Raw genomic sequence first — 15,696 nt, 5'->3', positions numbered from 1 at the left:
CTTTATTGGGTAATCCTTTTTAACTGGAACGTGAATCCACCACTTGCTGCAGTGCAAGATGAAGCTCTGCCCACCCATCCATTTCCTCTTTGTTAAACTGCAGCCACAAAAAACAAAGGTTTCTGTTTTTTTTATTTCTATTGTGAATTCAGTCATTTAGTTCAGTCAAATGAACATAAGGATGAGAGCTGCGTGGAGACAGAGAGCGAGCCAAAACACTCAGTTGCAGCATTACTCTGTTACAATGAAAATCTTCCACTTTTTATAAAAAGGAGAAATCTCACAAGAAAATTGAGACCATATCCAGGATGTTTTAATAATTCTTTTTGGATAAGACATTTTCCCCCAGAAGGTAGACATTTTCAGTTTATATTTGTCAATAGTTTCAGCTGAGCCACAGGCCCTGGTGAGATTTTGACACCACAGTATACAGTTGGTTTTTATTCATTGGTTTTAAATCAACTGCTTAAAAAAAACAAGATTCCCAATGAAGATTAGTTTATTAGGAAGTGAAGGTAAATGCAGTTGTTTCAGTTTTAAAAAGTATTGAAAATCACTGTTCCTGTATGTCCGTTTAATTCCTGTAAATAAAAACTCTTTTCTGCCTTTAATTATTGCCAAGTAAATGAGAACGCAACCCTAAGAAAACTGCTTACTCTGGCTGCACAAATTCTAGGGGGATGTCATCCCATGACCATCTACCTTCAAAAGTTCCTCCTACAGTTTCCTGTTATTTGTCACCCAGTGTGTCAATTGTAATGATCCACTGTTATCCCAAGGCTTTCCAATGTTGTCCTAGTGTTGATTTTTCAAAATTGGTCACCCCATTTCTTTGCTTAATGGAGGTTGAAAGCAATACCAGTGTTGACATCTGAGCACTCACTTGGAAGTAGGAAGTAAATTGCATTATCAAACATGCTACATGTAGAGGTGACTGATGGGTCTGGTTAAACATACTGAGCATGGGTAGAATTGTCTCCTTTCTTACATTGATTTCACTATTCTGCAGTTGAGCTGTTTAAGTCATGAAACAACTGTAATTCTCTAAATGGCATTTTTGTGACCACTTCTTTAAGATATTGACCCAACCAATTCAGATGCCAGACCTATCTCCTTTCCTAGCCTTACCACCTTGTAACTTTAATTGACTGTGTGCTAAAGGGGATTATTTAAATAGGAATATTCCACAAGTTTTTATTTCAGCAGACTTTACAAATGTTTGATTGCACGCCATTTCAAACTTGAGCAGGAGCAAATGTGTTGAAGCAGTGTTTCAGTTTAAAGATCCCAAAGTAGCACTGAGTAAAATAGATTTCTCTTGAGCTGTTGGTTCCAGGATTTTGACAGCTAGAGGAATAATTTAAGTATTTTTAAACTGCTGAGGGATGTTTGAATGTGAGGCTGATAGCACTTTAAAGAAATACAGAAATGGTGAATGTCTTAGCTAAACTGCCTGTTATTGAATCTGCAATTTCTTTCTATCAGCTGAGTAAAGTTTCCATGGCATGGATAGGGTTAAGGAGAGTTTACCCAGTTAGGATTTAATGACATTTTTAAATTCCTAACCAAGCCAAACTTGTGTGCTGGAATTGGCAGTAGTCTCCTTTGCTGCTTCTCAGAGTTATGCATCAACATGTTCTGCCTTGCTCCAGTTTCCACGACATGGCATTCTAACCCTGATGTTCAGAGACTGACTTTACCAGTATTGCAGGATAAACCAGTTTTGTTTACTTTGGAAGTTGAAGATATGTTCAAGTACCAGCGGGGTTGGGGTCTTCTGGCTCTCATGGAAACAGTGGAGAGATGTGTTATTCATACAGGGGAGCGTCTTCTTTCAAAGCAGAAATCTAATTGCTGGGAATATTAAAGTGAAGTCAGAGATCGATCACAGAGCTGACAAAAGACAGTTTATTTTAAGTTAGATACTTAATATATTCCGAAAGGAGATCGGATGAGAAATGCCTGGCTTGACCTCTGTGATCTATGTGAAATGTGTAGCAGATGAGCTTGGCTAGAAGACTGTACTGTAAACTTCACTAAATTTTCTCTTCAACTCATTTTAAAGGTCACAGACTGTGTATTTTACCTCATTTTTATAACTGTTTGGTCTAAGTAGGACTTCTGTGTCTTCGAGGTGTTTTATGTGTCCCTGATGTTGTGGTCCTTTTTATTCACAGTGTCTTCATAACATGACATCCGCCCCCCCACCCCCGCATTGCAGTTGGCAAAGAATTCCTCTTGTGCATCTTATCAGAGTCTCGTATGTTAGTTATGATAAATATAATGAGTTGGATTGTTCTGCTCCTACATTAACAGATGCACTTTTCTGACAGAAAATTACAGTCACAGTTCTTTTAGAAATGTGAAGCATAATTTGAATCTAACAGGTCTGTCATGGTGCGGGTCATCCTGGGGGTGGAGTGCAAACCACATCACCCCTGTTTGTTTATAGCCGTCATTGTCTTAGTCTGTGGTTTAAATGTTCAGCAATACAGGCAGTCTCATTGACAGCTCATATGAAAGGGTAAGTATATACGCCAGGTATAAGGTGATTATGGCAGGTGGGGAAGGTGCCAGTGCACAAAGGTGGGAAGGGTGCCAGGTAAGGACTAGCTTTAGAGTAGGTGGGGGCTAGTGAGCTGTTGCTTCTGATGGGAAGTTGTTAGGGGTGGGGTGTTAGAAAAGGTGCTGGAGTGGGGGCGGGGAAGGTGTGTGTCAAGGGTTGGAGGGGATGCTGTAGCTGACATTGGGTCCCAGAGAGGAGGGGTTGTGGGCTGGGCCAGTATAGTGGTGGTGTCAGCTGCAGGTAGAAAGTGTGTTGGGTCCTGGAGGGATAGGGTTTTCATTACTGACCACAGTGGAGAGCGATTGCCTGTCTGAGGGGAGAGACAAATGTGTGTTGGGCCAGGGTCTAAAGGAGGTAGCAGTTGGCAGAGTGTGTGGTAAATTATCAGGTCAGTTTAATAGTTACCTGGGAGTTGGACCAGGTTTTTCATTGTTAAACATTACATTTAAACTGTAGGCAGAACCCTCTGACTTCTCAGATTTAACTGGTACTCTTTGGAGCATTCGCAGTGTAAGGGATCTCCATGATACAGGCCCTTTTGATTTTCCAAACAATTCTCTCAATAAAGTTATTACTATTCCACAGTGTCGTGGTGTGCAAATCGCATCTACGCTGTATAAACAACTATCTGGCTGTTGGAAAATCTGGGAATTGTAACCATGATGTTAGAAAAAGGATGATTTTGGGAGATTGCTTTTGTCTGTCAGCCATCAGTTCAGTAATGCTGAACTGTAGCTTTCACATGATTTATGTGACAATTCTCAGAGGAGCTTACATTTCTCATTATTTTTGAAATTAATTTATTGAGTCATACAGCGCAGAAGCAGATCCTTTGGTCCAACCAATCCATGGCAAACATGTTCCCACACCAAACTAGTCTCACTTGCCTGCATTTGGCCCATTTCCCTCCAGACTTTTCCTATTCTTGTACATATCCAAATGTCTTTCTAAATGCTGTAACTGTACCTGCATCTGTCACTTGCTCTGGCAGTTCATTCCACATACGACCACTCTCTGTATGAAAAAGTTGCTCCTCAGGTCCCTTTTTAAATATTTCTCCTCTCACCTTAAAAATATGTCCCCTAGTTTTGAACTCCCCCATCCTAGGGAAAAAAGACACTTGCCATTCACCTTATCTAGCCCCTCATGATTTTATAAACCTCTGTGTTCCAGTGAAAAACATCCCAGCCTATCTTTATAATGTAAACGTTCCATTCCTAGCAACATCCTGGTAAATCTTTTCTGAACCCTCTCCAATTTAATAATATCCTTCCTGTAGCAGGACAACCAGAACTGCACACACTACTCCAGAAGAGGTTTCGCCAACATCCTGTACAACCTCAACATGAATCCCAACTCCTGTACTCAATGGTTTCAGCAATAAAGGCAAGCGAGCTGAATGCTTTCTTAACCACCTTGTCTACATGTGACAAATTTCAAAAATTTGTTTACCTGAACCATAGGTCTTACTGTTCGACAGCACTACCCAGGGCCCTACGATTAATTGTAGAAGTCCTGCCCTTGTTTGTTTTAAATCCAAATTAAACTCTGTCTGCAACTCCTCATCCTATTGACCCAATTAAACAAAATCTCTTCGTAATCTTGGATAACCTTCAGTGTCCACTATACAACCAATTTTGGTGTCATCTGCAAACTTACTAACCATGCCTTCCAAATTCTCGTCGAAATCATTTCTATAAATGACAAACAAAAGTTGACCCATTACTGATCCCTGTGTGAACCCAGTTCTCTCTTCAAACCCTCACTGATATTTAATGGTGACATTATTTAGCTCAAAGAGTTGTGGGATCCAGTCGCATTGAGGATTTCAGCAATTTGATTCATTTAAAGTGAGCAATGAAGTTGAGCAAGTGCCTGGATCAGACAGTTGCAGCTTTGAACATTTTTTGAAATGTTGTATTTTACAGATTTCGCATTCTGTTTAGATTTCATGTCATTAATCTTTGTATCCTTCAGCCCTTCAAAGTCCAAAGAGCCTGCTAGCACTCCGCCACCTGTGAGAATTGATGCTAGCACAGCGAGTGCAGGCCCGAGCCTGTCGCAACCAACTGGCACGGTGCCCCCTCAACTCAACATCGCTGCAGGGTCGAATGCGACTGGCCCTAGTCCACATGTAGTCAGAAGAGGTGAGTTCTCATTATAAGTGACTAGCATGCAGATCAATTTGCTAAAATCGTGTCATATATTTGAAATCATTACGTACTTTTTGTTATTTAAATTGAAAACATGATTGTTGAGAAAGGCATATTTGCCATAACATTAAGAAATAAGATGTTTAAAAAAAAGACACTACAAAAATTGACAAAAATTAAAGTTATGTTGCTTATTCTGGGCGGGATGCTTCATAATTTGCTGAGAGAAATATAGTCATTGAGTCATCATGGCACAGAAGGAGATTGTTTGGCCCATCAGGTTCGTGTAATGCTACAGTGTAATACAGACAGTTCAGTTTCACTCCTCAGTTTCAATAGTCCTGAAAATAATTTGTTCAAGTGACTGTATAATAGGTGGTGCTATAGGACTGGAAGATTGCAAATATTATACCTTTTGGAAAAGTGAATATAAAAAGAGAATGTTAAATTTAGCAATCTCTGGCCACTCAGTTTGATCTTTGCAGGAAGAAGCTTTTAGAAAATAAGCAGCAACTTGCACAGTGTATCTAGGCACCTGGCAATGGAAAGCTAAACGAGAATGTAAGCAATGAGAGGGCACAGTGGCTGCAAACAGATACATACAGATTAAATAAGTGGGTAACAAGGTGGAAGAGTAGAATGTGACAGTGTGTGAGGTTAATCACTTTTTGGTTGTACAAATAGAAAATAATATTTTTCAAACATTGTGCAGTTCCTAAACATTATTGTTGATAGGAATTTGGGTGTACATGGAAGACAAAGTTAACATGTAAGTTTAATGAGCAATTCGAAAAGTAAATGACATGCCAGCCTTTATCGCTAGGGCCTTGGAGTACAAGAATAACTGTAATTATTGTAAAATATTGTAAATTGTAAAACTACAATCGTGTGGGATTCGTACAGTGGAGAAGTATGCGCACTTTTTTTGCTATTTTTAAGGACAAATATACTAGTCTTGAACTGGCAGAGCAAAGTTTCACTAGATTCGTTCCCGAGATGAGAGGGTATATCCATCATGAGATACTGAATCCATATTCTCAGCAGTTTAGAAAAATTTCATTGAAACATACAAGATTCTGAAGGGCAGAGACTTGGATGTTATTGCCGATGGCTGGGGAATCTTCAATAAGGGAACACGTTTTATGGATAAAGGGTTAATCCATTACAACTGAGATGAGATGAAATTTGCGGATCTTTGGAAAGCTGCCCAAAGGGCTAAACGTGCTCCATTACTCAGAATATTTATAACAAATTAGATATTTTTGCTTTGTTTCAGCAAGTTGAAGGATACTAGAACAGGTAGAAGTTTGGAATTTAGGCAGAAGATCCCAGTAGAATGGTGGATATAAATTCAATAGTTAACTTTCAAAAGAACATTGGATGAATACATGAGTAAAAATTGCAGAAATATGAGGAAAAGAAAAAGCGGACACTGGATTGTTTATCAGCATTGCTGGCACAGACTGAGCAAACTGAAGAGTCTTCTATGCTGTACTCTACTAGGATTGAGAAATCCTAGATCCTATATTACTTGAATACAGTAAAACAATCCAGGTTTCCTAAACTCGTTTCATTTTTATTTAATTTCCTTTGTTTCAGTTGCTTACCTACACTGTAATCTTAAAAGATTCAATGGTCTCCACTGTATGCTCTCCCCTTGATTTTAACTACCCCGTGAGGAAAAAAAACTCCAAATGTTCTTCCTTTCCCTTTGCTTCCTTACCTTCAAAGCGTCAGAGAAGTGTTCAAATAGACCAGTTTATGACTGTTAAGGGAATTGATTGAAATAAGTCATGAATTTAATATAGAATAAATTGCAAAAGCAGAATATTGCAAATAGGGTTTCAGATTAGTGAATGGTAAATTTAGGACTTGAAACCAATTTGCTTGCATACATAATGATGAACTAATGGAATGGATTGACAGTAGGAGTGGTGTGGGTACCTTGAGAATTATTAAGGGAACAATTGGATGCCATATTGGTAATTCAGAACTTTTTGGGGTAGATGAGTTAAAATCAGGTGATTGTCTGCATTGTTTTCACTTAGCTTGTGATCCTGTGTCTTCAATGTTGGTACTAATTGTCTTTTCTCTTCCCTTTCAAGCAACGAAAAAGCCTGCCCCCGCTCCTCCAAAACCTACAAATCCACCTCCTGGGCAACCTGCAGGTCATGGAACTAACCAGCTTGCTAGCCAAGCTTCCGTGCATTCACCAAAGCAGCCTAACCAAGTTGCCAGTCCTTCTCTGAGTCAACCTGGAAACTGGAGTCCTGTTCAATCACATGGACAGTCAGTTTCTCAACCTACGATTCAGCCACGCAGGCATTCTAGTAATCAAATGGTTATTCATGCCCCCAGTCACCCACCACCTCAACCTCCAGCACAGCCTATCAATCCTTATCCATGTAAAGCACCTTGTGAGCAGGTGACAGATCAGTCCTCCAGTAGCCCACCTGATACACCAACTCCTCCCAGCACCCCTCCATTAGGATCTCACAATACAAGCTTCCATCTAAATCAGCATTTCCCACATGGCCAGGTCTCCTCAGCAAATCAGGACCTACAGCCCCAGCATTCGCTTCCCCCACAGTTTGCCACCTTGCCAAGGGCACGGCCGGTACCAAAGCCAAGAAATCGACCCAGTGTTCCACCACCTCCGCAACCACCTGTAACATCCCCTGCAGCAAACTGTTCCAGTCCTGCAGAGCAAGCGTTACCGAATGTGGCAACTACAGCTTCAAAAGTGGTTACTGGTGAGTATTTTCAAAGAACCAGCAGATATTTACAATTTGTCTTTTATATGTATTGGAATTTATTTGGGATTTCAATGCAGTTGCAGTATATCTCCAAGAAATTCCCCAATCTTTTAATTAAAGCTTAATGTGCTAAAGAGAAAATGTTATGGTAATTAGCACCAAAGATTGTAGATGGATTTTTAAATTTTCCTTAATGACACAGTTGACATCGCTTAGAGCATGAAGGGTTTTAGGGAAATATTTTAAGAAAGAGGCATGTGTAGCAAGATGGAGAGGTTTTCTATGAAAATTACTCTGGACAGTGAATGACCAATCAAAGTTCAATGGTGCCAATGAATAAGCAAGTATTAGTACCTAACATGCTTTCCGAAAAGCAGAGTTTTATATGAGAGAAGCACCACTTTTTGCAGTATTACCTAGCATAAAGAAACATGGTTGTAGTTGTTGGAAGTTAGACACCTCAGTTTCAGGACGTCACTGCAGGGATTCCTCAGGGTAGATATTTTCTAATCAACCTGCTGAGATGTGTTATTATACACGCATCTCGTTGGTAGGACTTGAAACCAAGCCTCCTATATCAAAAGTAGGGACACTACCACCAGAACCCAGTTCCTCAAGGTAGTGTCTTAGGCCCCACTGTTCTTCCTTTTCATAAGCTCTGAAGTGGCATGTTTACTGATTGCACAGTAGAGTCAGAGTCATACAACATGGAAACAGACCCTTCAGCCCAACCAATCCACGTGTTCCCAAACTGAAGTAGTCTCACTTACCTGCGCTGGGTCCAAATCCTTCCAAGCCTTTCCTATTAATGAACTTATCCAAATGTCTTTGAAATCCTATAACTACCTGTCTCCACCACTTTTTCTTGCAGTTCAAACTACTTTGTGATTTTTTTTTTTAAAAAGTTGTACTCGTCTTTTTTTTTAATCTTTCTCCTGTTGCCTTAAAATATTACCTCTAGTTTTAAACTTGCCCACTCTGAGGGAAACTACCCTTGTCATTAATCTTATGTATGCTCCTCATGATTTTATAAACCTCATTAAGATCACCCATCTTCCTTCTACACTCCAATGGAAAAAGTCCCAGCTTTTGAGTCTATTTTTATATCTCTCATATTCACTATTTGTCCCGTGGTATTAGGGACAAGATACTGACATGAGTAGCTAATTACCTTCTGCCAGTCAGCCAGAGAGTGGGGATAAAGGGGTCTTTTTCAGGATGGCAGCCAGTGGCTAGTGGAGATCTGTAAGGATCAGTGTTGGGACCACACCTATTCACATTATACACTAATGATCTGGATGAAGGAACTGTGAGGGTATTGCTGTGAAGTTTGCAGAAGATATAAAATAGGTGGAGAGAAGGCAGTGCTGAGGAGATGTAGAAGTTGCAGAGGGACATGCACAGGTTAGGAGAAGATGAGGAATTTCTTCATCCAGAAGGTGTGGAATCTACAGAAATCATTGCTGCAAAAGGCTGTGGAGACCAAGTCATTGAATGTGTTGAAGACCGGATTAGTTTGGCTTTTGATTAGCAAGAGGATCAAAGGTTTCGGGGAGAAGGAAGGAGAATGAAGTTGAGAAACGCATCAGCCATGATCAAGTGGTGGAAGACTCAAAGGGCACAGTGACCTAATTCTGCTGCTATTTCTTGTGGTCTTACGAATATCAAAATTAGAATATAAATTTCATTTTTAATAATGGGAAATGTTTAATTGTTCATGAAGGTTCATGAAGATTGATATTAATACGCTGAATTAATTTGTGACTAATATTTTTACGTGCCAATGCCTTCACAGGTTTGGGAGGACACTCTGCAGCGAGGTTGGTAGATTTCAAACCGTTCGCACTAGCAACTAGTCTTGCTGTTGCTCGCTGGGCAGTGCTTTGTCAAAGTTGTCTGACATGCTTTTGATTCATGCTAAAATTAGTGCCTCCTTTTTTTGTTTGCAGCATCTGTGCGCAAAGTAAACCTCAACTCTTAGGTTAAGTTCCTCCAATGTTCGTACTCGTCTCTCACTTCCCTTTAGAATAACTTCATAAGAGACAGTAATCAAAGACTTGTTTATGTGACTCTCAACATGAATTGCTATGTTTAGTTCCAACTTAATTTATAGCACTACCCTTTCTGTCAATAACTGTGTGGAGGGTAACATTGCAATTGTGAAAAAGTAAAGTGACCTGGCCATGAGGAGGGGCAAAAGCGAAAAGTGAAATTGTACAACCAGCCCCCCCCAAAATACAAGCCTCCAAGAGAGAAATCGTCTTCAACATTGTAACCTAGAATACTGGAAATGTTGTGTTTGATTGTGTGGAACTGAATGTCAAGTCATGGGAGTCAATTCAAATATAAAATCAAATGTGGTCTGAGATCCCTATATCAACGTCATGTAAAAGTCTTGTGATGAAGAGTGGGACAGTGACATGTCATTAGAGAATCGCAGAGATGTTATTTTCCATCTCTCTTCTCTTCCCTTCCTTCTCCTTCTCCTCCTCCTTAACCCAGACACCAAAAAAGCTCATCTACTCCATGCCAAGCTCAACACGACTGATAAGCCTGGACAAGTCAAGGTTATAGCGTGATTCAGACAGACTGGATAAGTCCCAACTTCACTCTGGGGCGAGTTTAGGCATAATCCATCTTAACCGCATGGCAATACAAGTTTCAATGTCCTGCAGGCCCCACTGAAAATTTGAATAAATGCGCAAGAATTTGGATGAATGCGATCCTTAAAATGCCACAGATCAAGATTAGCTGTTTGGGCAAACCAGTAGTGTCAATATGGGCTAAAGAACTAAAACAAAATAGAGTTTTGTATTTATATAGTGCCTTTATGGAGAAAAAAGTGCCGAAGTGCTTCAGAGTTTGAAACAATACGGGCGCTAAGGAGAGGAAAAATGTTTTGGTTTTACAGAGGCCATGCAAATGAAGATGCTGTGGGTTTTAGGAGAGATGTTGGAGTGAGACCTAGGTGATGGAAGAGACAACAGCCAGTGACGGTGAATGGGACGTGCAAGATGCCAGGGAAAGGTTCAAGGAAGTATTGGTGAACTGGAAAACATTACAGAGATTTAGACAGTGTTGATCTTTGACCTTGAAATAAAAAGATCAGAACTTTTAAATTTGAAGATATAAGAACTCTGAGTCAATGTAATTCAGCAAAAGTGTAGGTGTGTGAATGGCACTTGGAGCAGATCTTATTCAAGGATTTGGGGAAAGATAGCTGATATTGAATGAAGATGACAGTCCAGGGTAGTGTTGGTTGGCCCATAAGGTCATAGTAATGTAAGAGGATAAAATGCTTTACAACTAATGGAATACTTCTTGAAGTGGAGCTAACTTTTTAATATAGTGTGCTGTAATGATACATTTCAGTGAATTTGAAAACTCAGATTCTTTCTCTAGAATTTGTATGTTGAATCTCCTATCCTGTCTTGAACTAATCAAGAGAATGTAATTCCGCTGTAACCACGTATATGCTAGTCTGGGCAACAGTCTTTTGATTGGATGGGCAGCAGTGCCACTTGTGTAGGAACCTAAAGGGATATGTGCTGTTTTAGAACTGTTTGTAATTATTGTAATATTCACCACGTATGCAGTTTGCATGAGGATATTAGAGCATGCATGTTCTAATATTATTTGGTCCTCCTTTTCTTCAATGTCAAAGAATTGTGTAATCTGCTTCCTCTGGGCATGTGACCTTGCCAATTTTGTGTAACCCGTAGCTTCAATTGCAACCAAATAGCTTTTGTGCCTGGACTCTGATATACACACTGCTTGGTAATACAGTCTTTGCTTACAATGGAAGTAGTGTCAAATTAAAAGAAATCCAATGAGTTAGTTTGTAAAACTTCAACTTTTGTTTCAAACTCTTCAGGTTTTCTGAAGAAGGGTCTAGACCTGAAACATCAGTTTTCCTGCTCCTCTGATGCTGCTTGGCCTGCTGTGTTCATCCAGCTCTACGCTTTGTTATCTCAGATTCTCCAGCATCTGCAGTTCCTACTATCTCAGAGAATTGTGGATGTTTAAAGACTACAGTTACACCCAGTAATAACTTAGAAGGTGTTCTGGGCCATCAAATTCCCAGTGACTTCTACTCAACTTAAATGTTTTAGTGAATTTGTTTATTAACATCTCCTGTACAATGCTGAGATATCATGATCACACTTTGTGCTTAGCTCCAGATTAGTTACGCATGTCTCAAGGTGATTTTAGTTAGGCAATCAGGATCACAATACAAGTAAACCTTCTCACATTGCTGACTGCTAAGCCTCAATTTACTGAAAGTTCAATCTTCAAATTCATACTCATTGTTCCTATGTCCAGTTTTTCTTTAAATGTGGTACCTGAACAAATCAGTAAAGAAATTTAATGAAATATAATGAACTTCACAATAGAATAAATAATGGCAGCGTCGATAGGCACAAATAAGACTAAAATGATCGAAAATTAAACTAATAGAGGGCAGATAGTGAATTAGAATGTTTAAAATATATTAGTTTTTAATTATAAAACAAACCATTCCCTTTTTAAGGTCAAAATTTATACTTGAAAATTCTCAAAAAAAACTTCTTTTGAAGTATTGTAATTTGCAACTTTCCTGTATTTGGATCAAACTATTGGATGCAATTTGCTGCTAGCAAGTATATTCTGACCAGAGAAAGCATACATGTAGCAAATAAAATGTTATGAATAAATGCACACGTATCTTTTCACAAAGTATAATTCTAGAAGAGTTTGCATGCATTGTTATCTGCATCTGTGATGTTTCCTACCCTGTGAAACTTTGATATTCTGCCTATTAATGCTGCCTTTTTGTTTAGTGAGATGAGGTGCTGCTTGTGCTAGGCAGGAAAAGCAATTGCTTTCAGTGTACCTGGATGTGTGGCAATCCTGGTGGCTTTATTGTTTGTATAATTTTAAATCCATCATTCACAGAATATTTGTTGAGATTAAACCAGATTAATTAATCGATGTCAGAAGATTTGAATTTAAGTAGCAGAATGAGAATTTCTTCATGCCATCCTGCTGTGGCAAAATTTAAATTTTAGCTGATGGTTGTACCTGTAGGCTGCCGGACCCTTACAAGTCTTCAATGACTGTCACATGAGAAAAACTACATCCAAGAACAGGTTGATCCTTACCAGTAATGGATACAATGATCATTGTTAGTGTGTATCAGAGTTGGCATTCCTCTACTATAGTTGGCACAAACCTGTTAGATATTGCACACACAGTATGTGTAATATGCAGACACTGTGGTTGTCTGCCAGAATGAAAAAGCCTTTTTAGGACTATGGCTTCTAATTGTAAACTATTCCATTAAAAAATGCAGATGTCTGACCAGGAAAGTACTGTTTGAGCAGAATGGGGAAAGTTAATGGTAAGACGTGGGCAAGTGATTGGCCAATTAATCTTGCTAATCCAATGCCAATTTAATGCATGCTTCCCAGTCTTGTACTAACCATTCATCACACTGCTTGCCTGCACTTGTACTAATAATGCATGGGTAAAGAGGATTGTCAGCCATCAAAAAATGCCTGCATACACCCTGAACTAAATACACTGTAGAAAATATTCAGTTGGGTTGTTCAGTGGTTAATGTGCAAATGACAGCAATTCAGTTGCTTTATTTCTACATAATGTTGTGAAATACTTTATAAATCCTATTAATGCCAAGAATTAGAGTAGAAGGGTGCTAAATTACCACAAGTTTAAGTATGGAAAATACTACAAGTACAGGTCAGTGATGCATCATCCCCAGAAGATATGTAGACTGGATATGTAGTGAAGTTGTAGGAATGTTTCCTTTTTTAAAAAATAAACGTTAGGTTTCCAACAATGTGCATTACTCCAATTAACTATTGATGTGTGCCTTTTAAAGCCATCACCCCTGTTGTAATGGTGGCGGTTTCAGAGGTGAGATAGTCATCTTGGAATGGTATCCTGGCCACTTGTGTTTCTTGGGGTATCACTGATGTTTTGTGTTTGCTGCTAGATTCTGATTCTACTGTGCAAGAGCAGGACTTGAAACAGCCTGTGGAGTTAATGCCTGCTGCAGGGAACCCGGAACTTGGAAAACATGAGCAGCAAGACATTGACAATGACTCAGAGAGCACTGCTTTGTGAAGGGTCCTGACACTCCTCCATTTGCACCGCTAAGCTATCCTCTTAGAAGCTTAATTCTGCTGCCGTCAAAAGGATATGCCAGCTACAAAAAAAAATCAAGAAAGTAAATAAAACTCTCTTGGTTATTTTCTGCTAGATGTACTCAAGTTGAATGGAATATGATTGAAGATTTCACCAGTGCCACTGTTATGGTCCCATCAATGCCACTAGCATGATCAAATCAATGCCACTGTCATGGATTCATCAATGCCACTATTATGGTCTCCAAACTGATCCAATGCTTTGTTTGTAGCTCAGACAGGAGATTCTTCTGAAAAACACTCACTCATTGCAGGAAACTGATTATATGAGAAACAGTTCCCCATTGGGAGTTTGACTGTGGGTTAACAGCCAATCATTTGGTTACATTTGGGTTTATAGTGCCTTATTCAATTGTCACCAAGTTTCTGGATGGAAACTCACTGTGGTCTTATTTTCTTCCTTTCTTTTAAATATTGTACTCTGAGCAGTATCCAGGTTTTGTACAAGTTAATTATTTCTGTGTTGAAATAAACACATACAAGAAAAAGGTACTGGACTGAGACAGTCTGCTCAATCTGTACATTTGTATTTATCCTAATGCATTTTGCTTGTAAGATTAATGCTAAACCAATTCTACTTGGTTGGTATTCACTTTGCTATGTTCTTCTGTTTAACATAAAGTGCACTTCTTGCCTTAGGTCTTGTTTTGCATACAAGGCAGTTTTATAACTGATTAAATCTGAATAAATGACACTGTTTTCATTAGTCTGAAAATCTGTTATGAATTATAAACAAAAATGCATTCTGGAGAAAGTGTACAAATTCCATACCTGTATTAAGGAAATAAAATACACCACTAAGCTGGTTGCTTGTGGGCATGGACTCTGTGTTGATGGTGCTTTTTTTTTAAAGAAAATGACAAATGGAGATAAAGGATGAAATCGCAAAGCTGTGGACACCAAAAAACAATCGAAAGATCACAAGGAGATGCAAGATAAGTTGGGAAGTAGCTGCTAGTTCATGCAAAATTGAGCCTGGATGATGCTTAACATTATTGAAGATATGGAGGTCCATAGTTTTAAGCTTCTGAGAAAAAGAGTCTTATGAGTGGAAGATAAAAGAAGTAATCTAAACATCAGTTTATTAAGAATGCAGTGAGAAGGAATGTGTACAAAATTATTCTTTTGAGTTGAGGGACAGAACAGAGGAGGTTGGAAGTGCAGCGACTGCACTAGTGTTGACAGACTAAAGAGAAAAGGAAAGCTTAGCTGGGGGAAAAAAGTCACCTTTCAGACAGACAGCTGTACGTATAGTATTAGAAAAGAATTCCATAATATGAGAACAGTGCTCCTGTTGCACAAGCCGACTTTGAAGAGAAGTAGGAATGATGCATAACGTTCATGTGGAAGTCAAAGCTTCCCATAAGCCATAGCAGGGAGAAGATGGAGAGCATTCATTAATTCACTTTCCAAATCCAATACCATTCCCTGAAGGACCAGATGCATGGAAACACAACTATCTGCAAAGTCCTAGATAACAAAGTGTGGAGCTGGATGAACACAGCAGGCCAAGCAGCATCTTAGGAGCACAGAAGCTGGCGTTTCAGGCCTAGACCCTTCTGCTTGGCCTGCTGTGTTCATCCAGCTCCACACTTAGTTATCTTGGATTCTCCAGCATCTGCAGTTCCCATTATAACTCTGCAAAGTCCTCTCTGGTCAAACAACATTGACTTGGAACTAGAGAGAGTAGGAACTGCAGATGCTGGAGAATCTGAGATAACACGGTGTAGAGCTGAATGAACACGGCAGGCCAAGCAGCATCAGATGAGCAGGAAAGCTGATGTTTCGTCCTAGACCCTTCTTCAGAAATGGGGGAGGGGAAGGGGCTTTTGAAATAAATAGGGTGAGAGGAGAAGATAGGTGGAGAGGAGACAGGTCAAAGAGACGGGGATGGAGCCAGTAAAGGTGAGCGTAGGTAGGGAGGAGATAGGTGAGTCCAGGGAGGACGGTCAGGTCAAGGGGGTAGGATGAGGTTAGTAGGTAGGAGATAGGGGTGGGGCTTGAGGATGATCCTC

At 39.5% G+C, this 15,696-nt stretch overlaps 1 protein-coding gene across 6 annotated transcripts in view; it reads left to right on the top strand.

Annotated features, from left to right (window-relative positions):
* Nucleotides 1-14,504, top strand: part of LOC125462184 (rho GTPase-activating protein 17-like) — a 122,925-nt gene extending 108,421 nt beyond the window's left edge. For 2 of the 6 annotated variants that reach the window (XM_048551866.2, XM_048551860.2), the window contains 3 exons: nucleotides 4,544-4,713; nucleotides 6,825-7,472; nucleotides 13,471-14,504. In XM_048551866.2, the coding sequence (XP_048407823.1) occupies nucleotides 4,544-4,713; nucleotides 6,825-7,472; nucleotides 13,471-13,601 (949 nt within the window). In that variant the 3' untranslated portion in view covers nucleotides 13,602-14,504. Of the gene's footprint in view, nucleotides 1-4,543; nucleotides 4,714-6,824; nucleotides 7,473-9,270; nucleotides 9,296-11,349; nucleotides 12,856-13,470 lie in introns of all 6 variants that reach the window. The other 4 variants (XR_009447133.1, XM_048551861.2, XM_048551862.2 and 1 more) reach the window with 4 other exon arrangements.
* Nucleotides 14,505-15,696: the final 1,192 nt, after the last annotated feature.

Source organism: Stegostoma tigrinum, chromosome 23 (genome assembly GCF_030684315.1).
Source record: "Stegostoma tigrinum isolate sSteTig4 chromosome 23, sSteTig4.hap1, whole genome shotgun sequence".
Lineage (NCBI taxonomy): Eukaryota > Metazoa > Chordata > Chondrichthyes > Orectolobiformes > Stegostomatidae > Stegostoma > Stegostoma tigrinum.
The sequence above is the reverse complement of the archived record's forward strand: the minus strand, read 5'-3'. Positions and strand labels throughout refer to the sequence as shown.